Source organism: Engraulis encrasicolus, chromosome 19 (assembly GCF_034702125.1).
Source record: "Engraulis encrasicolus isolate BLACKSEA-1 chromosome 19, IST_EnEncr_1.0, whole genome shotgun sequence".
Lineage (NCBI taxonomy): Eukaryota > Metazoa > Chordata > Actinopteri > Clupeiformes > Engraulidae > Engraulis > Engraulis encrasicolus.
In genome coordinates, this window is record NC_085875.1 from 34,758,729 (window position 1) to 34,786,700 (window position 27,972).

General features: G+C 41.1%; 2 protein-coding genes and 1 long non-coding RNA gene across 4 annotated transcripts; 1 reads left to right on the plus strand and 2 right to left on the minus strand.

Moving 5' to 3' along the window:
- Nucleotides 1-1,518: 1,518 nt before the first annotated feature.
- Nucleotides 1,519-14,798, minus strand: coq8ab (coenzyme Q8A, genome duplicate b). The gene is made up of 15 exons (XM_063224162.1): nt 14,340-14,798; nt 13,997-14,156; nt 13,519-13,770; nt 13,091-13,157; nt 11,387-11,464; nt 10,774-10,899; nt 8,687-8,772; nt 7,861-8,001; nt 6,908-6,989; nt 6,480-6,573; nt 5,930-6,071; nt 4,707-4,814; nt 4,201-4,266; nt 3,825-3,911; nt 1,519-2,484 (listed from the first exon to the last, which is right to left on the minus strand). Exons 2-15 carry the CDS (start codon nt 14,135-14,137, stop codon nt 2,176-2,178), a joined length of 1,779 nt encoding a protein of 592 aa, XP_063080232.1. The 5' UTR covers nt 14,138-14,156; nt 14,340-14,798; the 3' UTR covers nt 1,519-2,175.
- A 5,235-nt stretch (nt 14,799-20,033) lies between these two features.
- LOC134470140 (putative deoxyribonuclease TATDN3) lies at nt 20,034-24,160 on the minus strand. Of its 2 annotated transcripts, none has more exons than XM_063224163.1 (10): nt 23,962-24,160; nt 23,829-23,861; nt 23,648-23,721; nt 23,137-23,221; nt 22,328-22,390; nt 21,961-22,070; nt 21,551-21,606; nt 21,332-21,444; nt 20,780-20,860; nt 20,034-20,323 (listed from the first exon to the last, which is right to left on the minus strand). In XM_063224163.1, exons 1-10 carry the CDS (start codon nt 24,013-24,015, stop codon nt 20,180-20,182), a joined length of 813 nt encoding a protein of 270 aa, XP_063080233.1. In that variant the 5' UTR covers nt 24,016-24,160; the 3' UTR covers nt 20,034-20,179. The 2 variants fall into 2 exon arrangements, with proteins under 2 accessions (XP_063080233.1, XP_063080234.1); XM_063224164.1 differs by having other exon boundaries at nt 20,780-20,857; nt 23,962-24,159.
- A 773-nt stretch (nt 24,161-24,933) lies between these two features.
- Nucleotides 24,934-27,971, plus strand: LOC134470141 (uncharacterized). Its single transcript, XR_010039161.1, has 3 exons — nt 24,934-25,278; nt 26,180-26,325; nt 26,954-27,971. It is a non-coding gene; the product is annotated as an uncharacterized LOC134470141 (long non-coding RNA).
- The last annotated feature ends 1 nt before the right edge of the window (nt 27,972 follows it).

The window sequence follows — 27,972 nt, forward strand, 5'->3', positions numbered from 1 at the left end:
CTGATCTTTTTTCACATAGCAGACACCATGAACACAGCTTCATCACTACATATCTTCTCATGTACTTGAAGTATTTAATGTCCTGAGAAGACATGAAATAAAATGGGCATTTTATACAAAATGTTGGCCTATATAATTCTTCTTCTTCGAAAAAATATCATGTAACATGTTCTAAATAGCTCAACATTGTGTTGTAAAAATGGTATTACATCCTGACATAATGCTCATTTCCATGCTTGTTTCAAATGTTTCTAAAAGTTTCAAACTTGCCTAAAGGACCAATGTAATCACAAAAAGACAAACATTTCACTGGAAAGAGGAATTCTCCTGACAGTTACAGACCACTTCACTGTTTGTACACAGATGTGATGTAATCGGGCTGCGCGCACATTGTTGCAGCAGAATCGACCATGCACCGCACATTTGTAAAGAAACTAACCAGGTGATTTTTTCCAAAATAAGAAAATGAATGGTCACGATAACTTCAGATATGAAGTGGGTACCACAGACATGGGCATTCCTGATGGTGTCCTCACTCCAGTCGGTACGTTTAATTTCTTGAAACCACAATCATCTCCCATGCGTCTGGAACAGCATATTCCCTCTCAGAATAGCGTAACAAGTGTATTTTTTAGGATCTTTACTTTTTACAACCATACATGATTCAGGACGGCAGGTCTTCTCTCCTTAGGGTCTGCACTGTCTGTTTGTGTGTGTGTGTTTGAGCCAACAATGCACACGCAGTCAGTGATCATGTAACTTCTAAAGGGGTCAATACTGCCGGGGTCAATACTACAGGGTCTATCTCTAGGACCTCTATCATTGCTTTGTTCTTCTTACTATCACCTGCTGTGTCTGACTGACAACACCTTCAGGCAATCTGTCTAAAAGTTTTAAGCTTGCATGAAGGACCAATGTTATTTCATCACAAAAGGACAAACAATATACTTTTGAGTGTAAGAGTTTTTCTCGTAACACCAACACTGTCTTACACAGATTCTATCAATCACACTTTCCTCTCCATACGTAGTGTACCATCACCTGTAAATCTCTCTGGTAGGGTTCCTCTCTGTTTCAAATTTCACTTCAGATTTCAGATGTGCATGAAGATGGATCAATGTCATTGTATCAAGAAAAAAAAACACCAAATTCCAAAAAATGTCCAATTTTTTTTTTCGATCTCTACTCTTCACTTTCTCTACCATCACCTGCTGTTTAGTCTGTCTCAGTCTCAGGTGCTATTTCCTCGTAGCCGGATATTTGGATATTTTTTTCTCTTGTTTAGGTGTAAACACAACATGTGGATAAAAAAAACTCCACTGTAAACAGGTGCGTTTTAGCCCCCTAAATGGGATATATTTTTGACAAGTAGATTTTAAAACTCTGTTGTATGTGGAAACGGAAGGCCAAAACCAATGCATTTAATATATATATATACATACATACATACATACATACATATATATATATATATATATATATATATATATATATATATATATATATATATACCCGGCTACGTGGAAACAGCACCTCAGTGGTCGTTCATCTTCAGAGCAGGATTAAGATGGCCTGGGGCCCCTAGGCTACAGGTTGCTGTGGGGCCCCCTGGAATGCAAATTTTGCAACAGAATTACATAGACAGTGTCATAATTACAAGCTTGGAATTAAGGACATGTCTGCCAATTGTGGAGAGTATTAACAAGATTTAAAAATGTATTTGTAATATCACATAATTCTGCCATGTTGTACTTTTGTCCAATCAGGGGGCCCCTGGCAAGTGGAGCCCCGTAGGCTTCAGCCATCTCTAACCTGTGTGTAAATCTGACCCTGTCCATCTCCTGCTGCTGAGTCTGTCTCTGTCTTTGTCTCAGTGGTGGTCGAGCTCCATCTACTGCTGCTGTCTGCGCTCCCTCCAGTAGTGGCTGTAGGCCTTCTGCAGAACTCTCTCTATCACCTGCTGTTTAGTCTGTCTCCACGTAACCAACGAATTGGTTTTGGCTTATTGTTTACACGTATGCAGAGATTTAAAATTCACATATTGAAAATCCGGCTTTAAAAATATCCCATTTAGGGAGCTAAAACGCACCTGTTACAATGCAGTTTTGTGTTTACACCTAAACAGGAGGAAAAATATACACATTTAAAAATATCCGGCTACGTGGAAACCGCGCCTCAGTGGTGGTTGAGCTCCATCTCCTGCACTTGTCGGCGCTCCCTCCAGTAGCGGCTGTAGGCCTCCTGGAACATGTCCCTGCAGCTGACCTGGGCCTTGAGGCGGGAGCAGATGAGGAAGGAGCCGCCCATCTTGCGGTGCAGCGAGTAGGTCTCCTCGGGGGGCGGGGTCAGCCGCTGCTTCAGCATGACAGGGATGAGGTTGTGGATGCGCTCGGTGGTGCTCTGGCCGCCGAAGTCGAAGGGCTCCGAGGAGGCAAAGGCCTCGCCAAGGATCATCACCGCGTCCACATGGGCGTTCTCCATAGCCTGTAGGGAGTCATGCCACATACAGCCATGTCAACCATACTGTACCTCTATATAATAGCACATGTAACACTTCATTACACCATACTGTACCTCTATATAATAGCACATGTAACACTTCATTACACCATACTGTACCTCTAGCACATGTAACTCTTCACCTACAGGGGTCATGCCACTAGGCAGGGCATGTTGATAGTGCCATGTTTCCATGTTAAAACACATGTACACACACACACAGGGCTTCAAAAGCAACAATATGTAACAAAATAGAAAGGCACTCAGAGAGTGCAGACCTCCACCAAGGAAGCTGTTTGATAGAACATTTGACTATGTTACACCCTAATTTTCTCAAGTCTTTCTGCCTTGTGGAGTTAGAAACTGGAATGCGCCCTAAACTGCAAAGGTGAAGAATCTTTTTTTTAATTCCTGAACCTGATCACCACAAAAATGGTATCACCTTTGGTCATTTCCAACAACTCCACAAAATTTAATCCAAATCTGTGCAGAACTTTTTGAGTTATCCTGCTGACAGACACCCAAACAGACAGACAGACAAACCAACACGAGTGAAAACATAACCACTTTAAGGGGGGGGGGGTGTGGGACTATTTGTATCTATTTGTCCAGTTTTAGTAGAAAAGCCGCACTCTCAGGTGTAATTCTTGCAGTTTATTCTAGTGGGTTAGCATGGCAGACAGATGTCTTCTTCTGTGTCTTGTACAATTTGTTCCGGTCAATTATGATTTTTTTTTTTTGCCTTCATTGTGATAGGAAAGTGAGGAGCGGGACAGGAAACAAGTAGGTGAGAGACGAGAAAGGGCCCAGAAACGGCCCAGACCGGACCCAAACCTGGGTCCCCATGGGCACACTCAGTTACCCATTCATGGTACGGTACAGTGTATCAGGGCAGTGCACAAGTCAGCTGATTCTAGGGCCAACATTTCAGTTGTACCTCAGAGGAGTTGACCATTTGCAAATGTTACCTGTATAAACCACATAGATAATGTAAAACCCTAAAGAATTTGGATCATGTGATGTGAAGACTGCACCAAATACAATTACATTCCTTCCTGTACTCTCTCTGACAACGAGCACACAGACACTCACACACACACAGGCCTGCCGACAGGGGGGGACAAAGGGGTCTGTTTTCCCGGGCCCAGTGAGATAGGGGGCCCACAATTGGGTCCCCCTTACATAGTATGTATTGGGTAGGGGGCCCTTTCAGATTACTTTGTCCCGGGCCCACCAAAAGCTGTCAGCGGCCCTGCACACACACACACACACACACACACAAAGAGGAAATATTTTCTGTCTGTCTGCGATGTGTCCTTTATCACCTTGGTCTCGTAGCCGGTGAGGAACTTCATGTCTATAGATCTCTGGAGGACCCCCCGTCTGTCTTGCTCTGCTGCCGCCCTGATCACCTGGCCAGGGCAGGAGCAGATTAGTTTACTTGTTTACCTCTGATACTGACACTCAAATGGCCAAAGTACATACAATACAATTAGAGTCTTTAACAAATTACACATGTATTCCAATACTGCCTGGATATGACCAAAAAAACAAAAAACTTTTCATGTTTTTCAACTTTTCAAAAACGCACTCACATAACTCAGAGCTGCTCTACTTCACTCAGAGGGCACATAAACATGGAGGGAATTACAATTGCAACAATTATCACTGCTATGTTAAACAAAGCAGAGCAATTCATACCTCGATGTATACATCAGTGAAGCTGGCGTCAAAGCCTCGCGTGGCCCCAAAATCCAGCAGTGCCACCTAAGGGGTGAGCGGAGAAACACACTGAGATTCCCGTTATTTCCCTTGTGCATTATTGGGTGTTATTTCACATAACACTGTAATTCACACCTCATAGTGAAGTGGTTCTTAACCTTTTTTTCTTAAAGCACCCCCTTACCTGCGCTCAAGACAAGCTTCGCACCCCCAACCAATACTTCAATACTCACTAAAAATGTAAGTGATTAATTACTTTGCATGAGGGCCTAATTATAATGTTGGCTTGCAGAATTTTGGTCACAACCTCAACACAAACAAAAATCTGTGCACCCCCTGAAATCTCTGGCGCACCCTCAGGGGGTGCCCGCACCCCAGGTTAAGAACCACTGTATAGTGCACATCTTTCTTAATAAACAAATCAATGTTAACCCCCAGGACAATAAACCTCGTAATACTGTAAGTCACATTCTAAATTAACTCACCTGGTGCGTCTGTGGATCGAAGAAGAAGTTAGACCAGTTGGGATCCGTCTGCATGTACCGGAACTCAAACAGCTCCCTGAGACACAGCACCAGGATTTGCTCACAGATCTGACGGCAGAGCAGAGAAATATGTCAGATCTATATATCTATATAAATTCCGTCATATTAATTATTAAACTGTCTCTGGTGCATACACCATTTAGAGAGGTTGAAAGACTTCCATGCACAAAGACTGATGGTATTCATGCTTGCTCTGCTTGTGAAACATCAGAAGAGTGTGCTTGCTGTCATTGTTCACAGCAGAATGCAGCAGTTTATTTATAGACCCAAGAACAGACGCCATTATTTACATATTGTATAAGATGAAAGAAACTCAGTTGTATATGTAACCTTAGTTGTATATGAAGGTGCTATGATGCTGTACTGTGCCCTATGCTACTGGTGCTGCCTAAGGTGTCATTTATGCATCATCGCAATTATGTGTGCTAAGCACTACACGTCATTCCAGAAACAGCAACATTTTCAAGGAAGGCTGCTATGGTAAGACATGTTCCCACAAGCGTATATTTTATTTAATTAAAACATATTCGCATTTTAAATCCATTTAGTTATTTATTTCCAGTATTTGTTTGCAGTTATTTATGAGTGTAATTGATACTCATAGTGCATCATATTTGTAAGTCAATTTACAAGCATATATTGTATTTTAACCGTGGACCAATCGTGATGCTGTGGAAACAAAATTCCTGCCCAGCCTAGTAGTAGAACAACAGTGAGGTAGGTAGGTACAGTACTAGATACTACTGTATAGGTTCACGGTCAGTTACAGTAGACTAGAGCAACAGGGAGGTACAGTAAGTTGGCTCTCGGTGAGGCACACCAGGTAGGTTCACGGTAAAGTACAATAAACTGTACCTCGTTGCAAAGCTGTGAAGTAGAGTAAGTAGATTCACGGTAAATTACAGTGGGTAAGTTAGGGGTAAGCTACAGTAGGTAGCTTCACAGTAAGTTACAGTAAGTAGGTTCATGGTAGGTATAGTAGACAGCACCTCATTGTGAAACTAGAGCAACAGAGAAGTAGAGTAGGTAGATTCATGGAAGGTACAGTAACAGTAGGTAGGTTCACAGTAAGTTACAGTAAGTAGGTTAACGGTAAGTTACACTAGTTAGGTTCCCAGTAAGTTTCAGTAGGTATGTTCTTGGTAAGTTACTGTGGACTGCACCTCGTTGCGGAGCTCCTGTGGAAGGTCCTCGGCCTTATCCAATGGGAAGCCGCTCACCAGCTCTGTGGTAAGGACATGGCGGCTACTCAGCTCATCCACCACGTCAGGCACATTGAAGAACGGATGCCCTCTGAGGAGCTGTCTGTAACACACACACACACACACACACACACACACACACACACACACACACACACACACACACACACACACACACACACACACACACACACACACACACACGAGAGAGACAGACAGATGAGCACCCACACATGTGCAAGTCTCCTAATGTGTTGTATAGCCAACCACTAATTAAAATTATGTAATAAAAACACAGCCCATCCTAATACCGTCCTCATTAGACTCCAGTGTGATGATTACTCAATCCCATCATCCATTTCAATTCCATACATTTACATTAACAAACATGCTGCTTAGGCTGCGGCAGCAGGTGCAGTGATGTTTAAACATGAAGCACAAAAAAATCATCAACCCGTTACCCACCCGCTACCCGCCCCCTTCGCCTTCCTCGCACCTCCATCTGACTCACTTGAATTTCTTCGCACATTTGGCTTCACGCACGTAATCACACTCCAGTGCCAGCTCTCGACTCATCACCTCGATCAGGTGCTCAGGAAACAGGCCTGCAGGGGATCGGGAGAGGGAGGGAGGGAGGGAGAGAGAGAGAGCATTGGAGAGTAAGAAACACAGACAGAGAGGGAGGATGAGGAAGACAGAAAATGTGTGTGTAGGAGAGAGACAGGAAAGAGTGAGAAAAAGAGATGGAAAGAGAGAAGAACAGATGTCACGATGATGATGAAAAAAATACAAGGGTGAAAATTAAGACTTTCACAGAGAGTTACTATATTCAATTGTTGCTACGGTATTAAATTAGACTCTTATCTCCTGGCAGAATAGGGGGCATGGATGGCATGGATGTGGGTGTGCATGTGGATCTCTTGCTAGTTTCTTTCCCACCCTCAGGTAAAGTGTTAGTCATCTTGAGGACAGCCATCAGGTTGTTCACGTCACTCTTGATGCTCTTGGCCACACCTGGATACTGAAAAACACCACATCATTGGATAATAGTGATAGTCAAGGAAATTTCCAATACCGCTGTTCATTTAAGACCAAACACAACTCTAAACAACACAATTGCAAACTTTATTTGTTTGTCTAAGGGCTATATGCTCTTCCTAATGAAGCAACTTTACTTCTGCAAAATGGGGGCACTTACCTTTTAACAACTCATAATGGTAAATGTAAAGTATTCATAATCAGAAACAAGTTGTCCCGTGCCAGGAATCGAGCCCTGGTCGGCCACATGGCAGACGAGTGCTCTACCGGTTGGCCACGGCAGGGCCATTTTTTAATTCTAAATATCCCATTTATTGAGGCTGTCCAATGTTATGAAGCTTTCTGATTTGAATGATATGGTATAAATGACATGGAATGACATCATTGATATGGAACTGAGTGTCAAACCAAACCTTGCGTTATTAGGTCAGCGCAAGTTGGCCAGGCGTCCATCTTTAGGACGGCGTCTTTTCAGTGCCTTGTCCGGCGTCCGGCAAAGCATTGATCCGGACTTCTACTTAATTAAAATGCATTAAAATGCATGAATTTGCATCTAAGAAACACAATTTTTCTTCGGGGACGACCCCAAAACCCCCCCCCCGTCCAAAAGTCAGCCTTTTTAATGTCACAGAGATGGTCACCTTAGGTCAGAGTGGCGCAGTACGGCAGATGTGCTCACCTGGATTTTCTTTTTTTAAATGTATTTTTATGGGCTTTTTCGCCTTAATTTTAGATAGGACAGTGAGGAGCTACAGGAAGCAAATGTGGAGAGAGAGACGGGGTAGGGATGGCAAATGACCCAGGCCGGATTCGAACCCTGGGTGCAACCCTTGGGCATGCAAGCCCAAATGTACCTGTATTTTCATGGCCACCTCCCTGCCGTCCCTCATGCGGGCGTGGTGGACCTGGCCAATGGAGGCCGCTGCAAACGGACGCTCCTCAAACATCTCTAGCTCTGCCCTCCAGTCTGGCCCCAAGCCCGCCGTCAGGGTTTTCTACCAAAATCAAAACAAAACGAAGGGCATCAATGACTCAATGGCGCCTTCCTATGGTAAGAAAAATACTAACCATTGACCATTATCAATCATATGCTATGGTAAATTATTTCGGTAGGACTTTACTTGACGCCGGTGTCATATGCATGTCATTACAGTGTCATATTAGTGTCATGGCACAGTTATGCATGTGTTATAAACATTATGTCCATGTCATAAAAATTTGACAATGTCTTTGCCATAACCGAATGTCACTTAAGGCCAAGAGTCATGAAATGTTTGTGACATGTACATAATGCTTACGACTTATCTATGACTATGTCATGACACTATTACGAAGAAATCTCCGCCCTACAGAGCAAAAAAAAACAGTAACTGCATTGTTGTTGATGAGGAGCAGTTCTGTTTTGAATGATATATCAAAATATTAAGTGAAAGAAAATGATTGATCCTCAAAAATGTGATAAAAATAAAGTAATAAAACTGCAACATGTCAATAATCTACCTAAAACTACTTTAGCTGGACAACAGGATCATTTCATAGTCATTTTACTCAGTTCAGATCACTGCATAGTTACTACCTTTTTGCTCAGTTGGACAAATCTGTGCAGAGAGAAAATGTGTTTTTTGTTTGTTTTGTTTTTAGCAGAAAGACATTTTTTAACCCTCACATTTCAAACTATACCATCATTTGCTTTGTGGGCATGAAGTCAGCACTCTGCCTGACACGATCAAAGATTCTGGCCAGCTGGGGATTCAGGAGGGCATCATCTAGAATGAGGAAATGCAGAAACAAACATAACGAAACAACTTTGGTTATTGATTTATTAACGACAGCACGATTGGGCCATGAAATCTGACATTGAATTGTCCTTCAGTGCAACGGATACTTTTGCTTACTGTAACTGCGAAAAACATGCATTCACTTGAAAAAAAAAGGAAAATCGTGTTTTTTACAGTTACAGTGAGCAAAAGTGTCCGTTGGCACTGAAGGACAATTTCATGTTGGACGTCTTTGACCCTCTGAGAGGTACTGTATATGATGCTCCCAAATCAACTGGAAAAAAGATGCACACAGTAAACCAACACAAATGCCTTGCCTGTCCAATGACGATGAACAGATGATGGCCAATGATGAACCTCTGAACCAATCAAAGCAATGTGCAACGTATGTGTGCCTCAGGCATCAGATGACACATACAATACAGACCAAGGGCTCTGATTTCATGTGCGGTGGTATGGAAGTGTGTGTGCATTGTTCTCCAAAGGTCACCATAATCCTACAGCATTGGATCCTACTGGCCATTGCTTATTTTGTCAGGTGGAAAATCCCTAGTTCTAGTAGCCACCGGTTGGTTACACTGCACGGCGTGGGTCAGGCCGCTCTCAGCATGACCACCAGATGACAGCAATGGCAACACACTCAGGAGCAACACTGTTCACACTTTCCAGCTCACTGCTTGCTCCGACTTGCTAGCACTGATACATAATGCAAAATGCATTTCATAAGTGTGTTTTTAATTAATCACTCAGTGTTCTCAAGTGTTCATTGTGTTCTTTTCTAAAATGGACTGTGCGCGAACTACGTCAAACCCGCTTCCTTGGTGGTGGTGGTGGTGGTGGTGGTGTGAGAGGACGCGATGGTACGCCAGACTGGCAAGCTGACCTTTTTCACTCATCTGTTGCTATGCAATCTGCTAAAATAAGCCGAACCATGTAGGGAGAGGGGAGGGAACGAGCCAACACAGGAAGTCATTGTCAAGGGCAGTGACTCAGGGGCTGTTGGAGAAAACAGGCTGAATTACACAGTCAGATTCGCATTACAAAACACTGGCTGCACAAAACAACATGCCAACGCTGCCAGGTGGGTCGGCATTGCTGATAAGCAAGCTGTTATCACAGATTCCGAATGTTTGGTCGTATGTATTCAAAGAAACATTCAAACCCAAACGAAGCACTTCAAAACAAGAAACGTGTGACGTATTTTTAAAAATGTACTTTGAACCTGTGCATGTTCATCACATCTCGTATACCAGATTAAAAAGCCTCGATCAGCCGTCCCCGCACTGACCTGTAAATATTTACAGTTGAGAGAAGATGTATAGCGTCTGAGTCTCATTCACCAGAGGATAAATCAGGGGGGCTGCCACGTAAGTATGAGAGAGTATGCATACACACTACCATAGGCCTGCACAGATAGGGAAGAGGTGGTGCTAAAGCACCTGCTCCTTTGCCCTGCTGAATAAAAAACGCCCTTTTTGAGAGTTATTTTTCAAAGTGTTTTTGTCAAAATGTATTGTGGTCCATCATAATCTATGCTTCATGATGAAAATCATGTGACAATAAAGCCCCGATGTAATATAAAGTCTCTATAGCCTAGAAAGGCAGCTGTACATGCCCCCTTCCCCTGCGCTCCAAAAATGTCTGTGCACGCCACTGCACTAGGGGTGTAAATAATAATCTAAATGTATCGATGCATCGCTCCTACGGCCAACGATCTAATCGAATCGCATTGTATTGTGGGACATTCTCAAGTATCGAAAGTAATCGAATTGCTTGTCCCTCCAATGTCTTAGCTCCATACACATTATAGAAGTGGAAAAGTAATTGGAAAAAATTCAGTCGAATCGTGCCGTATCGTATGGTGAGGCATTATTAAGTCGAAAATCGTTGAATCCCTGCCTTCAGAAATCGATACCGAATTGCATCGTCATGGAGGCTGTGATTTACACCCCTACACTGCACACTACTGCAGATGGCCATTCAACTCACCCTGAATACTCAGCATCTGGCCTAGTTTCAGGGCGGCCCCTCGTACTTTACACAGCGTCCTGACAATCCTCTCTGCATTGGCCTCAGACATGAAAGGGCTGGCGTCCAGGATGGCTTTCTTGTTGCCTGCAATGAAATAAAAAAAATAACAACAAGATCACTCCTAATAATGATATGGCTTAGGTTTCCTGGTCGGCAATGTTTTTTTTTTCCCTCCATTGTAAGCCAAGCATAAAATGGATAAAAGCTAATTTAATGTCATGACATACGTGTGACTTCATTTCACTTCCTTAAATGTCTTCATTACATTACATTACACTGCATGTGGGAGACGCTTTATAACCAAAGCGACTATTTAGAAGGCCCTGCCGTGGCCTTATGGTAGGGCAATGGGTTACTCCGGTGACCCGGGTTCGATTCCAGCCCGGGTTATTTGCTGATCCCTCCCCGTCTCTCTCTCCCCACTCATTTCCTGTCTGTCCTTCATTGTCGTGTCAAGAATAAAAGCGAAAATCCCCCCCAAAAAACAAACAAAAAAAACCCAAATGTCTTCATCAAACATTAATAATGTCAGCTGAGGAGTCTTTCAGTGTGTGCTTTTCAGGAAGCTCACCAGATTTGTCTTCTGGTGACCTAAGAGTCTTCTTTGCAAGCTCAGCGATTGCTCCGATGCCCAGGCCCAGCGCTAGCCCTGTGAGACGCACAACAGGAATGCCCACATGGCCACAGCACGGCATCAGCAGCATACACAAGCAAACACTGAACACTTTAATATTTGAGTGTTTCTCCGATGAAGGTTGTAGAGACAAACGACCGAACTTATCTGGCGTCATTCCCATAAAGTCATTTAGCAGGCCTGGCCAACACAGACCTTTCACTGAACTGATACGAGAAAATTGTAGACATGCTGAGATACATTGTGCTTGCTTGTCAAGTTCTCTACAAAAGGTATGCATTGTGGGAATGAAATGCTGGTCACGTATTAACATACACAAAAGGTTACCTAAAGGACAACGCATTGTTCTGATGGTTACTCAAAAAACAGGGCAGCTTTCCAGACATGTCAGGAATGGAGGCAAGAGTATGACATGGCCTGGATGGAAGCCTAAATGGACCGAGCAGATCCTATAGGTGCAGTCAAGCAGGTCTTGTAAGGAAAGCTAATGTGGGAAAGCACTACTCTCTTCCCTCCACACACCAAAGGCACCAACCCTGATGTGAGACAGGGAAACCTGCCATATATTTCATGCATCTTTGTGCCATTTTCTTAATCTTTTGCTCCGAATAAGTAAGGCAAATCAACAGGCAGATGCACCAGCCAATTGGTGAAATGTTGACAGAATGTTAAACGCACATGCAGTAGCTAGCATATAGATGGGTTTTCTTTTTTTGTTTCGCCCTGGCTGTGAGAACCTGGCTGCGCACAACTCAACCTCTGATTGTTGGAAACCGCTGTTGGTCAAAAAAAATAGCTCACGTGGTTGGCTGCCAGCATCTTGCCCCTCCTCACAACAGAATGTTTATAAACAAAAAAAACATGTATAGCAGGGATTGAGTCTATGCTCTCTTCACAGAGCATGATCAATAAAATGAGCAATCTAAAGGTTCCGGTGGTCTCCACAGCCTTGCAAGGGAGTTAGATTTAACAAATACTACTGTGCTTAAGATCTGGGCCGTTCACATTTCATTGAGCCCATTAAAGTGCATTCAATGACCTATTTTAAAGGCATTAAATCACATAAGACTGTAGGAAACACATGTTGTCAGCAAATATTGACCGGCACACAAAAAAACGAGAATGTAAATTGCAGGTGCTTTTGGTACGAGTCAGCATTTTGGGGGAGGGCCGCATTTGTGCTGATACAGAACATCCTAGGTAAAAGAAACCTACAAGTAACGCCTATATACCCCTCATGATATGGATATGTGCACTCAGTCTGGCCAAACTAAAATTAGCTGTGCAGATTTTAATATCAAACAAGGCACCACCAATTCAATCAAGTCATACTGTAGCTCAACCGGCGCTAGGCATAGGCAGATAAGGTGGTCGCCTAGGGCGCCAAATGTCTTGGGGTGCCAAGTCCCACAAATTTACAATATTAAATGACATAAAGCATTAAACGTTACATTGACAATGATTTTTCATGGCCACTCAGTACATGGTGTATGTACTTTGTAGGTTCTAGATCAGCTGTGCTTGATCAGATGTACATATGACGCTATGTTTACACATGCCAAATTCTAATTCCGCAAGTACGAAAGAGGGGTGCTAGTCTCGGGCACCAACCTGACTAGAACCAGCCCTGCTGTAGCTTACCTCCAAAGTTGGCAAGTCTCCCAATTCTTGTCACAGGCACTTTCCTCTCTCTGGCAGTGGAACTGAGCTACAGATAAGGACACCATGAAACAATGCACCCAATCACTGATAAAGAGTTAATAATAATAATAATAATAATAATAATAACTGTAATGGATAAACATCAGTGTTAAAAATGAAAATAAAAAGTGAGGTAGAAAAGAGAGACAGAAACTAGAAAGAATAGCAAGAGGACATGACTTTGATAGTGTGATAGTATGATGTTGATAGTGTTGTAATGCAGTCATACGGCAAACTCCAATCAAATCTGAGGAATTCCACATCAATAAGCAAATAAACAGATGTACACTTGTTTCTTTTGAATTATGATATGAATTTGTGTAATAACTACATAACAAACGCAGTGAATAGGAAAAGGAAATCAGTACTGTTTGGTTATGGCGTTTGGTATCTTTGTTTATGCTTGATCCAGCTCCCTCCACCGTCTCTGCCTTGTTGCTGGCCACAGACGAGTAGCTGTGTTGAGACCATCTCCTCTCACTGAACAACATCAATCCACTGGCCCTGCATGCTTTGAGGAACTGTAGTGTTGATCTGCAAGACTTGGTGTTTGCATGTCCCTTCCATTGCACCCTGGACCCCAGCCCAGGGAGGAGAAAATCTGCTCTGCACCTGAAAACCTGTATAGAATAAAATTCATTCGCAAATCACAACCATGTAAATGTTCAAGGTTACGTACCAACATTGTGCAATAACTTCAATGGAGTGAAAATGTATTTTTGTAAGTGTTCAATAAAAAATAAATTTAAAAAACTTCAAAGGAGTGGATTATGTTCAAAAACGTGCTGCACATGTAAAAGACACAAGATATAGGCCAGCACTTGTAATGGTAAATCAAGATTCTACCTGCTGCCTTTGCTGAAACGTGTAGATGTTTCTTGTGGCAAATAAAGCCCTTAGTCCACTCCAGGATTCCAGGACGTGTGTTTGCCTTGCCATGGGTTTCAACCTCACCATCCCCAACATCAGACACCTTTCTCCAGCCATGATGTTCTCATACACTCCTCTTCCCATAAATGAAAAAGAAACAATCACTTTACTACTAACAGTCAGGAAAGTTAAATGATCAACATTATCTACAGTGCTGGACTAAAAATAAACAGGTCAGACTTTCATCATAGTATCAGCATCTGATCTGATAGCAGGCCTATGCTCTAAAAAAAAACCATTAAATAAAAGAACAACTTACCAAACTTGACTGTTCCGCCTGATAAAATATTTCACTCATAAAGTCATATTTATGAAATGCTCTTTGTATGGCTCTTAACTTTCCTCCCATGTCTAACTGACTGTTAGTCGAAGTTGGTGTAAAAGTAGGCAAGGAGGCGTGGTGTATGTTTATAGCGACAACTGTGCGTCATCTCAATTTGATATAATTCTTAAATACCAAAAGGTATGCGTTGTTTGACAGTCAGTATTACTAGCCAATGAAGTCTGGAAAACAACTGGGCTAGGAAGCAGAGTGCAGCTGCAGAAAAAGTTTATAGGCGTGCTCGACCTCACGGCCTAAACTGTTAACTTCTCTGAGCAGGTTGCGAGAGTCCTCTAGCGTCCAGCCACCAGCCATAGTCAAACCGCAGATGTCAGACCAAGAGACCGCCGAGTAAACTACATCGCAACTGGTTGCTGTTGCGTGTATGCCAAAAGACGGCGGGCATATGTTATGGCAGGACAGCTTTGAAAAAAGTTACATGACAACTGCAGCTATATGAGTGGTTCTACGATTCCCCTACGCTTTTGGCAAAAGCAAAATGTCAATTATCAGTATTTTTTTTCAACTAAATGACCTAGATGTTTACATAGTGTATATATTTAAGTTTCCAAACAAACAAATTGCCAAGCTTAATCTTAAATCATTTGATAAATACTCTAATGAAAGCGAACATTTGCTTAATTATTTTGTCAACAGTGTTATGGACAAATACTATGTCATTTCAAACATATATAAAAATACTACAGAGTTGAAAATATATATGTTTGAAAGTGCTTATGTCCCTTAGCAGTAATGTTGTCATTAATCTGTGCAACTGATATAGAAAATGTGATTGTTGAGCTTCATAAGTAGGATTTTATGAGTCACTGTGATACAGACTGACACATTTTTCATCATAAATCCCTGTAACTTCTGATTTGAATATAGTCACCCTCCTTACACAAGACTTCCTTCTCCAGAGATAATCCCTAGTGTATGTTCATAGGATTTTTCCAACACATAAGGGATCAATAGCGCAAAAACACTTTCAAAACAGTCAACTGTGTTACTCAACTGTGTTACGGTCAACAGTGCAGGGGAACAAGTCGGCACTTTTTTAGGAGAAAAAACAGAGCAGACAAACCCATCTCCCTAGAACACAAATTATTTTGTTTGTTTGTCTGTCAATATGGATATAAATTGGCAAAAACATACTCCTCCTCAACTGTCATCAGTGTTGCCAGATTGGGCTGGTTCCCGCCCAATTGGGCTGCTTAAGATGGCCGTGTGCAGGTAAAAATGGCATCTATCAGAAAAACCTTCCCACTGCCATATAAATCAATAGAATTGGGCGTTTTTTTAGGGCGGATTTTGATCATTTTTTGGGCAGGAAATCATCAGCCTCATCTGGCAACCCTGACTGTCATACTTAATTGTAACACCATTGACGGTAACACCGTTGACATTTCAGCCATTTTTATGGTGTTGTGCTAACTGAGGACCTCAGAAGTTCCACCACAACACCTTAATCAATTCATGTATCTGTATGCTTTATCTGTGTTTTTCTACATGTGATGTCTAATTCAGATTCTTATGAATATGTTGATAACACAGTTGACAGGCAATTTTCCCGCTATGAGAACATGAAATAGAATGGATTAAATTATGGAAGGATGGAGCTCAAAATTGACCAAAAAGTCTTCCCGTATCCTGCCAAAGAGGTTATGACATCACGTGATGTTATTCGTATGGCCTAAGCAGTCCCTCCAGGATTTTGCGCTGAGATTTTGTGATTTTTGCGGTCAAAATGTCTGATTTTGTGGCGGCATTTTCTCATTTTTTGCAAAGATTTTGCGGCATTTTCTCATTTTTTGCAAAGATTTTGCACCCCTTTCTGGGTTTTTTTGGTAACTGAAAACCACAATCAGTCTAAGCAGGCTTACGACAAAAGAGAGAGAGATTCAGAAACACAATTCCTATATAATAGAATAATAAAATATTGACAATAAAAGATTGTCAAAAACTGCCAGAGCGTCTTATAAGCCAGTGCGTCCAATGTGTAAAAAAAATCATGGCCGCGACACTCATAAATCTCTGTCGATATTTTAGAACGACTTCGGGGGAAAACGGGACTGCACGTTATGAAAAAATACTTGTGGGTATAGCCTACCAGTAGGCTAATGAAGAGCGTCGCGGGGTACAGTAGCCAGGTTGTATGCAAGCGTTACAATGTCACCTGTTGGAAGACGTCTCTCTCTCTCTCTCTCTCTCTCTCTCTCTCTCTCTCTCTCTCGTGCTCGTATTGCAAGCTGTTGCATATTAGGCTATTTGCTTGATGCAAAGTTGTGATGGCATACACGCTCTCGTTGACATGGTTGTGTGCATGGTTGCATGGATTCGCAAGACTTGCAATAACACAGTGAAAGCGTGGAAGGGCCGTTCACTTCCTATCTCGGTGTCCTTGACTGAAACAAGTTGCAAAACTCCACACTTCCGATCGAATCCTTTGCGATCGGCACTACAGTGATTGTTATCAGAAGGCTTGTGCCTACGCATAGACATAGACCCTTAAATTACAAACATTAGCGAACATTGAAAAAAGATCAGACAACGACCGTCGGGTAGCATGCTCATGAAAGCGACAGGGGAGAGTGGAGAAGTTGCGCAAAAATGTAACGTAAGATGTTTGCTACTGTGCGACAGCACCGCCACTATTTCATGACTGCATACACTTCTTCGTCATGGATAAATGGGCAACAATACTTTTTTCCAGCCAGGATTGCACTGAAAAGTAGGCTACTGCTGTTAAAGAAAGGTCACGGATGTGCAGCACCGACGCCTGCGTGTATGTGTGAGGGGAGAGCGGAGCTGCTGAGATGAGGGTCGCGACTTGCGAAATAGCAGGCAATTATTTTTCAACGTTTCAGTGACATATTAACAAAAATGCTTCCTATTGGTTTTCGTCTCCGGTGGTGTTGGTCTCATTTTTTATTTTTCGACGAAAATATAAATCAATAAACTTTGCGGGAAAAATGCGGCTTTACAGGAATTACGTGGCATCGTGAAATTATGCGGAATATCATTGAATTTGCATGAATCCACGCGATCGCTTAATCGCGAAAAACTGGAGGGACTGCCTAAGACCAAACCATTACTGATTTATGGATGAGGTTTCAGACCGTGACACGGTTAACACAGTTTTCGTGGACACACACAAAATGGCAAATTTCATGTATAATGGAAAGGACAGTGGTCTTTCTGACAGTTTTGTCATATTGTGATGATTACTGTGAATCAACATTTCCAATCGTCTTGGGCAAAACAAGTTTCTTTACATGCTAATATGAAGACTGAATCTGACATTTGGAAAACAGGACGGCATGAAAACGCCCAAAACCAGTATTAAATATTCATTCTTGCTGAGGGAAATAATGCTATGTCTACACTTTCTGTATTATATGAAAGATAAATGTTTTCTAATGTCCAAAAACATCATTGGATGCAGTTAATAGTTAGTGGAATTGCCAAATAAAATCCACGGACTTAAAAGTGTAGGCGAATTAGAGAATCACTCATATACCATAATAGACTTTTTTATTATGTTTATATGTACAACACCTCGTACAATTAAATCCAATATGCTTACCTTTGTGTTTTTATTATGTGTGTCCAACACGTTGAATTTAGTAGGCTATATAGGCTGCAGTAGGTTAGGACACAGCTAGGGCGCAATGTTTTTCCAAAAGGTTTGTCAGTCGCATGATAAACATCTCCGTGCATCTGCACTTAATGGCCTATGATTAAATAATCACATAATAACAAATCCAGATCCAATTCATTCCTTTATTTCATAAATATCTCCCATAACGTCAATATTGTCCATTTTCAAATGCAGGTGCTTTCAAGAGGATTTCAAATTGTCCACGGAACAGCTGATTCATTTTCAAATCTGTAGGGTACATGCATTAGATATGTCTAAGCAATTTCCAAGCCTCTTGTCTGAAGGTTGACCTATGGTCTAAATGTTAGAGTGAAATAGTGTTTTTGAGGAGCATATATACAGTCCCAGGAAAAAGTTTGTACACCCTTTGAAATTTCTTACCTTTCTGTCAAAATTGGTCATAAAACATGGTCTGATCTTCCCGGAAATCACAAGAAGGAACAACCAGAGTCTGCTTTAACTAATTCAACCCAAACATTTACAAGTTTTCATATTTTAATTGGCCATAAGATGTAAACATTCACAGGACAGCAAGGCATAAGTAAGTACACCCTTGCATTCAATAGGTTTTAACCCTAAGATAGTCGCAATAACCTCAACCAGATGTTTCCTGTCGTTGCAGATCAGATTAACAAAACAATCTGGATGTATCTGGTCTCCCTCTTCTTTAGAAAACTGCCAAACGTCAGCAAGGTTTGTGGGATGTCTGGAGTGCATAGCTTTCTTGACTTCATGCCCTATAATCTTAATTGTTTTTTGTCAGGGCTTTGACTGGGCTATTCCAGAATGTGTATTTCATTATTATGAAGCCATTGTAAAGTCGATTTGCTTCTAAAGTATGGGTTGTTGTCACATTTCAGCACCCATCCTCTTGTGTGCTTCAACTGTGTGACAGACTACCTCACTTTTTTTCTGTAAAATATCTCGATAAACTTCTGAGTTCATTGTTCCACTGATAATAGCAAACTGAAAAGGGTCTGAGGCAGCAAGGTAGCCGTATATAATGATGCTCCCGCCACCATACTCAAAGGTGGAGATGATGTTTTGGTGAAGGTGTGGTTCTCCAGTTCTCCTCCAAACATGACATTGTGTGTTCCCCTGAACAATTCAACTTTGGTTTCAACGTTGGTCTACAGAATATTTTGCAGTAATTCTATGAAGCATATAAATGCTTTTTCGCAAACCTCAAAGGTGCAGCAATATTTTTTGGGACAGAAACCCCATTAATTTTAGATTGGCAGAATGAATCCCATTTTTAGCTATTCTTGGTTACATCTCCTCTTCTGAGTATGGTGGCGGGAGCATCATTATATGCGGCTACCTTGCTGCCTCAGGCCCTTGACAGTTTGCTATTATCAGTGGAACAATGAACTCAAGTTTATTGTGATATATTACAGAAAAAACGTGAGGATGTCTGTCACACAGTTGAAGCACACAAGAGTATGGGTCCTGAAATGTGACAACAACCCATACTTTAGAAGCAAATCGACTTTAGAATGGCTTCATAATAATGAAATACACATTATGGAATAGCCCAGTCAAAGCCCTGACAAAAAACAATTGAGATTATATGGCATGAAGTCAAGAAAGTTATGCACTCCAGACATCCCACAAACCTTGCTGACGAGAGGCAGTTCTCTAAAGAAGAGGGAGACAAGATACAAACAGATTGTTTTGTTAATCTGATCTGCAACTACAGGACAAGTCTGGTTGATGATATTGCAACTAACTGAGGGTTAAAACCTACTTAATGCAAGGGTGTACTTACTCATGCCCTGCTCTCCTATGAATGTTATGGCCTTATGACCAATAAAAATATGATAACATGTAAATGTTTGGGTGGAATTAATTAAAGCAGACTCTGATTGTTCCTTCTTGAGATTTCTGGGAAGATCAGACCATTTTTTATGATCAATTGTGACAGAAATGTAAGAAATTTCAAAGGGTGTACAAACTTTTTCCTGGGACTGTATTTTAGATGTTTCTTTTATTATTATATTTTCAAAGATATGAAAAACCTGGAAAAAAAACATGGAGCCAACCACTGTAGGCTACATCCAGTAGCCGAGCCAGCAGTGTTAAAATGAATGAAATGTCCAATGTTTTGATGCTCCTTTCAAATGGTCAAGAGGGTCTTTAGTCTGGGGAAGAGGCGAAGAGCGTTCTGTGTGGTCACCTCCACCACCCTCTCCACAGGCACGCCTTTGATCTTGGCAATGTACTCTGCACATATGGAGATGTTCTTTGGTTCATTTCTCACCTATAGGGCAGAGAGGGGGGGAGCAGCAGCACATGCGCTGCATTAGCCAAGATGTGCAAATGCAGCAAAATCATTGAACTAACATTATATGTGAGCGCGGAAGCAGAAAACATATTACAGACGGTTTATATCAAAACAACAGAAACTGGCAATCATCATAGCATCACAGCCAGCGCCACAGGCCTGTGGTCATGCACTGTGAATAGTATGGCATATACTGTAATGGGGCATTAGTCTACAAGTAATGCTGTGTGAAGCTCTAGTTTCTATTCTTTGCTGGTAGCAAAGAATACCAGTGTGCGGAGATTCATCCTTCCTTTACTTGGATTACTTTTACTGCACATCACCAGCACCTGGACAGTGGTTGTGCACAGGGACGCTACTTTGAGTACTGAATATTGTTAACTAAATGTAAAGTATTTGGGTTGCTTGTACAGTGTTGTGCAGTTAGGCTACCTGCTTCTCCGGGCCCAACGCAGGAGAATCTGTCTCCAGGCACATGTTCTCCAATGGCAGCTGTTTCACCAGTTTTTGCTTCTTATTGAAATAGAAAAGAAAATTAGCATGTGTATAAATATAACAGGTTTGTAAATACCAGGTCAATAGTTACATTCTAAAGGTCTCTACAACTTATGGTACTACTGTTACTCAATGACGCCAGCACTATAAAACTAAAAAAACTTGAAATGGGTTTTAAATAAACACATCCTCTTTTTCATTCATACATCCTAACATAGGAAGACTATTTCAAAGGTTGGTGAAACTGTCTATTAAAGGGGTATGACACTATTTTGGGGCTTAATACAGTTAAAATCATTTGCCATGGTTTATAAAGGTGGTAAAGTGTCTTATTTTTCATGTAAGCTGTTGTCTTGCTTTAAGACAAGTTAAAAGAGGGAGCATGTCGCTAAGCTAGTGAAAGTCAATGGATCCGTGTAGCATTAAGCCCCAAAATAGTGGCATACCCCTTTAAGCTATTTGATAGGAGACAGAGAGAGCAGTATGTACCTGTTCACTTCTTATAATAGAAGGAGGTATGGAAAAGAAATAACCAGCTTTCACGCCCTCCATTGCAACTGACGGTTTTCCATCAAATGCATGAAGAAGAACATTCTCTGCTCCTGTGAATAAACAATTGAAAGATATTTGCAACAACTCAAATTGTGCAAATGAGTTGTGAAAAATGTGCATGTTTAATACATTGTAATCATTAATCATTTCACCGACCCTGATCTTTCAAAAGTTGGATTGTGGGTCTGCCTGCAGATCTTGAGTGGACATTTCTGGTCAAATGAAGAATGAATTTAGAACTGCAGTTATGTAAAATAGATTGGTGCATGATATAGAGTAGTGCTCAACTTTGTGTTTAAAAATACTTTTCAAAAGAGAATCCTTCATTATCCCAAAACACTTCCTAACTCTACCCGCAAAGGTGAAACGTTTTTTAAACAAAATAAGTCTAATAAGGGACTGGCTCTGGCTACACAATCAACCACAATCCACAAGGGCTGAGGTACATGACACATCATGCCGTATCTAGGACAACAGAGCTAGCAAAACACTCTCATGTGCTTTTTTTCCTGTTACAATCTCTTAGGTAAAGAAGAAGGGAGGGTGACTGAGGTTTTCAGACTTACAAGGGAAGGCAGAGTCTCTTGGCAATCTCTACCTGACGAATGAGCACCTGCCTTTGCTGGTCTTTCCCAGTATCAGAGCTTACAAACCGGGGGGTGAAATCCAGGCCCACCTGATGATGGAATGTGATGTGATAACACAACCGTATCTCTATCATTTCGTGAAGGATAGAGATAGGGCTCGATAACAACACAGAGGGAAATTCCTGCTCATTCTGAGCAAGTAGCAAAGAATGTAGAGAACTGCAGTCATACAATAGCATGGTGCCTAATAGGCTAGTAAAACATAAATGCATAACAAACGTAACCAAAAATGTTATTTAAAGTCATGAAAAGCACTGAACCTGCATCTCTGCATTAACCTTCTCACCTCACCAATGGCCACAAGCTGGTCCTTGTGTTGCTCAATCAGAGGCATTGCTGCTTCTAGATCCTGCACAACACAGAGAACGTGATTCCTTTAGGTGTGTGTGTGTGTGTCAAGTCAAGTCAGCTTTTATTGTCACTTTCTTCATATGCACAAGTCATACAAGGAAAATTAAATTACGTTTCTCTCTCTCTATACCATGCCAAGACATAGACATACAGAGGACTGACATTTTACAGACTGACATAAAGTGCAAGACAGGACAGGTAACAGTGATGGACTGGTGTGTGTGTGTGTGTGTGTGTCAGGGCTTGACACTGGCATCTGCCAACCGGCCAAATGCTGGTAAAACTTGGCTGTGGCTGGTAACAATTTCAGTGTCACTAGCCAATTTGGCAGGTAGTTTATTCTATGGTATGACATATCATTCCGCACTTTGCCCCTTATGTATCAATTGTTTGTATTTAAGTTGAAGAAAAAGCTAATTTACTCAGTTTCTATTTGTTTGTTTAATTTTCATTCAGAAACCCATGCACTCATCTTCTTGCTTTAAGCACCTCATCTTCTGAGGTTAGATATACAATATCATGATAAAAAAATAAATTTTGAAAATCTAAAAAAAAATGGCTAGTAGAATAGCTGGATGGCTTGTGACTCGGGAAAACCACTAGCCACAGTGGCCGGCAAGCGAAAAAGTTAATGTCAAGCCCTGGTGTGTGTGTGTGTGTGTGTGTGTGTGTGTGTGTGTGTGTGTGTGTGTGTGTGTGTGTGTGTGTGTGTGTAGTGGGATATTACATCCATACTGGGCTTACATCAAGGACAGCACCCCGCTGCTGGGTCTCATCCACTGCCTGTACAGGATGGACTCCAAGGGAAGGTGCAATGAAGCCCGGAAACCTGTCAAGCAGTGGGGTTCTTAATCTTTAGATGTTCCGATGAGTGTTGCATTTACACAGTGATGGACAAAGTAAAAGTACAAGTACTATTGTGGTGTAATTACAACAGTGGCACATTATATTACATAGCTGTTACGCCATTTAGATAGACTGTGTTACTACTGTAAAAAACAGAAAAACCTAACAAGGACCCACCACAAACTCAATCCAAAATGTGCAGAATCAGCATATCGTAAGACAAGTACATTGGTCTTCTTTTTACTCAGATAAGTTACCTGTGTTGGAAAAATACACTGTTTCTTTTTTAAGGCTACTTTTACTTTGTCCACCACTGTTACATTATATTGCATTCACTTAATTGAACGTTTTCTCCAAAGCAATGTGTATTACATTCTACAGGATCTGCATGTTCATTATGCCAAAGTACCTCTGAGAGAGCTTGATGATTTTCTCAAACTCCCCTGCATGTTCAGCAACAGCTAGAAGTGCTACCACCCCCGCCTGTCAAAACACAAGAACCAACATGGAAACTGTGGCTTGTTAACATCAATCATACAGTCATTGGTTGAGAAGAGAAGACTGGCAAAGACTACATGGGAACAACTTACTCTCTTGGCATTCTCAATTACAATATCAATATCCTGAAATAAAACAGACACAAAAAAGGTTTAGATGTCGCATCAGTTTGCAACAGCATGCATTTGTATCAGTAGGCTTGGTAAGTATGGCATTTGAACATACGTTGTCGAACTCTGTCGCAGAAATGTGACAGTGACAATCAATGTATCCTTGCATTAATGTATTTATTTTACTCCTGGTCAAAGAAATGCTACTTCTATATTAGATCATTTCGCAGAAAAAGACAAACGTGGGCCCCTATCGCCTCGCAGCTACGACCATCAGGAAGATACCGGATGTGTCCTATTTAGTGCACCTATAATTCAAAGTAAAGGTTTTTTATTATTGTCGACGAATCCTATGCAAAGCATTTTCGTCGTCATAATAATTAATTTTGTAAATCATTCCCCGTCGTATTGCTATCACATGTTATAAACGCACAACAAAGAACTGCACTTATAGTGAACAGAACTGATCACTTGGGAAATGTTGTGATTGGTTGCAACTTTTTTTTCTCAGACTACCGGAAGCGCGCGGCAGCAAACCAGTTTGTTACAAATTTGCATGAGATACAAAGTTGCCTGAGCGCAGGTGTCGTTACATATTAACAACGTATGGTGCCGTCGTATGGAACGCCAAATGAGCCACGCTTAATTAAATAAATACACCAACAAATAATTAATTAAATGTGTCACTAATTAATTTAAAGTAGAATGAAATAATTAAAATTGGCATTAAATATATAATTTATGAATTAAATGGCTATTTATATAATGTAATGTTAAATATTTATTTCGCAATTCAATTAATTATTTAATTAATTTATTTAATTATTTCATGTTACGTGTGTTTCAGCACATAATTAATTAAATTAATCTGTCAATCTCACCCATCAAAGTCAGTGGGCGGAACCACTGACGTAAACGGGCGGGACTAGTGCCAATCTGGTGTTATCGACTGCTTTGGTCTGAAGCGTAACACACCTCCTACATGACATGAATGGATCAGAGCCACTCTGGAATAGCCTGGGAACACCCATACTGCCTTACGTTCTACACAATCGTTTCGATCTGAAAGACAATCTCACTTGTGATTAGGTCTGGTGGTAACCAGGCAAACTCTGGAATGGATCAAGGAGGAAAGCTGCTTCTATTCGAAATATGACCAAAAAGGGTTGTGATTGATTGGGACTGTAGCGCTGTCAACATTTCAAGTGAAAGGCTTAGAGTTTTATCTTTAGGAAAATGTATTCGTAAAATTAGCTTGTTGGCCATGAAGTTTTAAAAGGAGTGGATGCATGTTGTCGAGATACGTTGATGGTTGAGGATGACAGCTGTCTCCAAGTTCTTCTTGGCTTCCTCGCGGCCTATCCACTACAAGGGCTCCGGGAACCAAATCTCCTCAATCATCGTGTTAGTTGTTTGACACACTTTCTCACAGGTAATGTAGACAATTTTGAAAGGCATTTGCCGTTGTGTAACCTGACAAAACGTTCGAACTAGCCGGCTACGTGGTCTCATTTTCACCGTGGTAATGCTAGTTGCATTTGTCATAAGAAGTAGCACGGTCAGAGTGACCGCAGACAACGAGTCATTTGTTGGCAAAACAAAGTAGATGGTATGCCAAGAAACATTACCAACGTTGTTCAATAACAATGTTGGCGGACGCTCCAGTTTTTGAATGGGGTCGAGACGTCAACCAGCGATACTCTTCTAGGAGGGTGCTAGTGCTAGAAAAATAGCATTAGCAGGCATCACTACACAACAAATTACCAGTTACTTATCACACCATAGAAAACAAGCAAGTACCGGTATGTGATTAGTTTGCGAATTCAAGGTGGATAGCTTGGTCACTAGCAAATGGTATGAATATCAAGAGTACCTCCCAGTGCTTGGCTTACTAGTTCAACTTCAGAACATTCTGGGACTAGATCTGTCCAGTTATGTTCATGAGCGGTCCGAGACTATTTTCTCTCTCTTGAATATGTATGAATTCTGTATTGTCACGTAATGCAGTTAAATAAGTTAAACTGATTTGGTATGTTAAGCACGTTTTAAAAATGTTGCAGTTTGCCTTTGTAGGGCAGTAGGCCTACTGTTGTTATCAATGTCATAGTATTCCACAATGTAACCTCATGTAGAGTAGCCTCAATTATTGTTTTATGTACTTAATGTGTTTATGTCTGTCATGTGTATACTATAAAGTGCTATAGGGTTCTTCACTCTCTCACTCACACACACACACACACTGGTTTTATTCAGAACATTGTGGAAGATGAATAGAAGTAATCTGTTGTAAGATCTGCTGTAATTCCCACATCTGTATTGCACTGTATTTTCAGAAATAAAAAGGGGATACTGTGACCAAACCGGCCTACTGATGTCCGTACAGACTACCCCTACACAAGACAATGTCTGTCACATTGGTGCCATGACCGAGTTGGACCTTCGCCCAACCGGGATCATTCTGGACATCATCTGCGTTGTGGTATTATACAGTATATTGCGTATATTGCATCCATGTATGGAAATGGTAAAATATGTAACCCACTTGTACCATCTTAATGTGGTACAATCAAACCTTATTTGACTAATCAAGTGTTGAAGTGATACTGTTTAGCTATTTTAAGATTTAATCTGTAGAGCTTTCTTTTAGATTACTATTTTATCTTAACCCCTCCACCTTTTTTTTTATTTTATTCTTTATCTGTTAAATGTTTTGTGTGTGTGGGTGTAAGAAGTGTACCACCCACTGCAAAACAATTGCCAATACTGGGACATAATGCTACTACTACTACTACTACTACTACTGTGTTATTTTTGGAAATAAGCTCATATTACACCTCCCTGTGAGTTAAATGATTGAGTTTTACCTTTCTCTAGCCGCCAGCTGGTCTCATAGGATTCAATGTTTATCACATGCATGGAGGTAGTATTTGCACAGCCATACTCTGAAAACGATTGAAAGTACAGGAGGAAGGTAAACCTTGATCATTTAACTCAAGGGGAGGCGTAATATGAGCTTATTTCCACAAATGGCACAGTATCAATTTAGCTGAGATTGCAAGCTTGCACTGATCATGGATCATCTGACTTTATGTGTGTTATTTATGCAGATAATCAACAAAGCCTGACTGCCCACAACACCTGGATCAGACAGCCAGTCCAATGAAATCTGTCAAGAAAACCGCAGATAAACAAGGCCTGTATCATCATTGTAGTCTAGTACTACACTTTTATTATACACGAAGACAGAACATGACATGCTTGTATCATTGCAAGAAAAAAAAAAACTATACAATCAGTCAGACGCACTCTTACTATACAACTCATGTTATCCATTACAATGTGTTCATTCAGCTCTAACATACCCACATTTTTAATAAAAAAAAAACCCTCAAATCTCAAGAACCTGAATGCAGCGTATATGCGTCTCCAGGCTACAATGGGTTAAAGCGCTGGAGGCCAGAAGGAAAGTAGAGTGATTACACTCATTCTCAAACTGGGCACAATGTGGACAGTATTCCAAGTGCGCCTTTAAATAATATTGGTTTGTGGGTTTTGTGTTGTTTATTGGGTCAGAGGTGGACCCAAGTTTCAGTTACACCATTAGGTGTAAGTGATCACCATTCTTTGTTACACCATGATTTTCCTAAATGTATGTATATTCCAGTTCAGTCTTGTTTATATAATTCTGCACAACTTGGTTTATCTTTCTTCCCATGTTTAACTGCAGTCAACCTGCCATCCAAGCCGAGGCCAAACACATCATAGCACTGAGGTGGTCAACCAAGGTTCCAGAAAGGGATGAGTTCCACGACGTGTCCACCAAGACCAGAGGAGGCTGCTGCGGACAGCTCCCCTGCGAGAAACCTTGCTACGCCCAGTATAGGCACACAACTCTAATTTCACTGCATGTTTTAGTATTTCTATGCATGCAACCTATAAATCCTTTAAATCTTGCAATTGATGTAGACGTGTAAGCCATCTTTAAGCAACTAATACGTTATTCTAACCTCTTCACATTGATACACATTTTGTGCACTTCAGATCAATTTCCTGTATTTTGTTCTTGCTCTTTCCCTGCAGAAACACAATTGAACAGATTTAATAAATGTTCGTCTTTGTCAATAAT

What these genes read in the sequence shown, in the direction of transcription:
- coq8ab (XM_063224162.1), bottom strand. Translation starts at nt 14,137, where the DNA reads ATGGCTGGAGAAAGGTGTCTGATGTTGGGGATGGTGAGGTTGAAACCC. An exon ending in GAGACTTGCCAACTTTGGAG is followed by an intron (nt 11,465 to 13,090) that starts GTAAGCTACAGC and finishes TGCGTCTCACAG; the next exon opens with GGCTAGCGCTGGGCCTGGGC. An exon ending in GTCACCAGAAGACAAATCTG is followed by an intron (nt 10,900 to 11,386) that starts GTGAGCTTCCTG and finishes ATTTCATTGCAG; the next exon opens with GCAACAAGAAAGCCATCCTG.
- LOC134470140 (XM_063224163.1), bottom strand. Translation starts at nt 24,015, where the DNA reads ATGCAAGGATACATTGATTGTCACTGTCACATTTCTGCGACAGAGTTC. An exon ending in CTGCGACAGAGTTCGACAAC is followed by an intron (nt 23,862 to 23,961) that starts GTATGTTCAAAT and finishes GTTTTATTTCAG; the next exon opens with GATATTGATATTGTAATTGA. An exon ending in CCAACTTTTGAAAGATCAGG is followed by an intron (nt 21,445 to 21,550) that starts GTCGGTGAAATG and finishes GTTTATTCACAG; the next exon opens with GAGCAGAGAATGTTCTTCTT.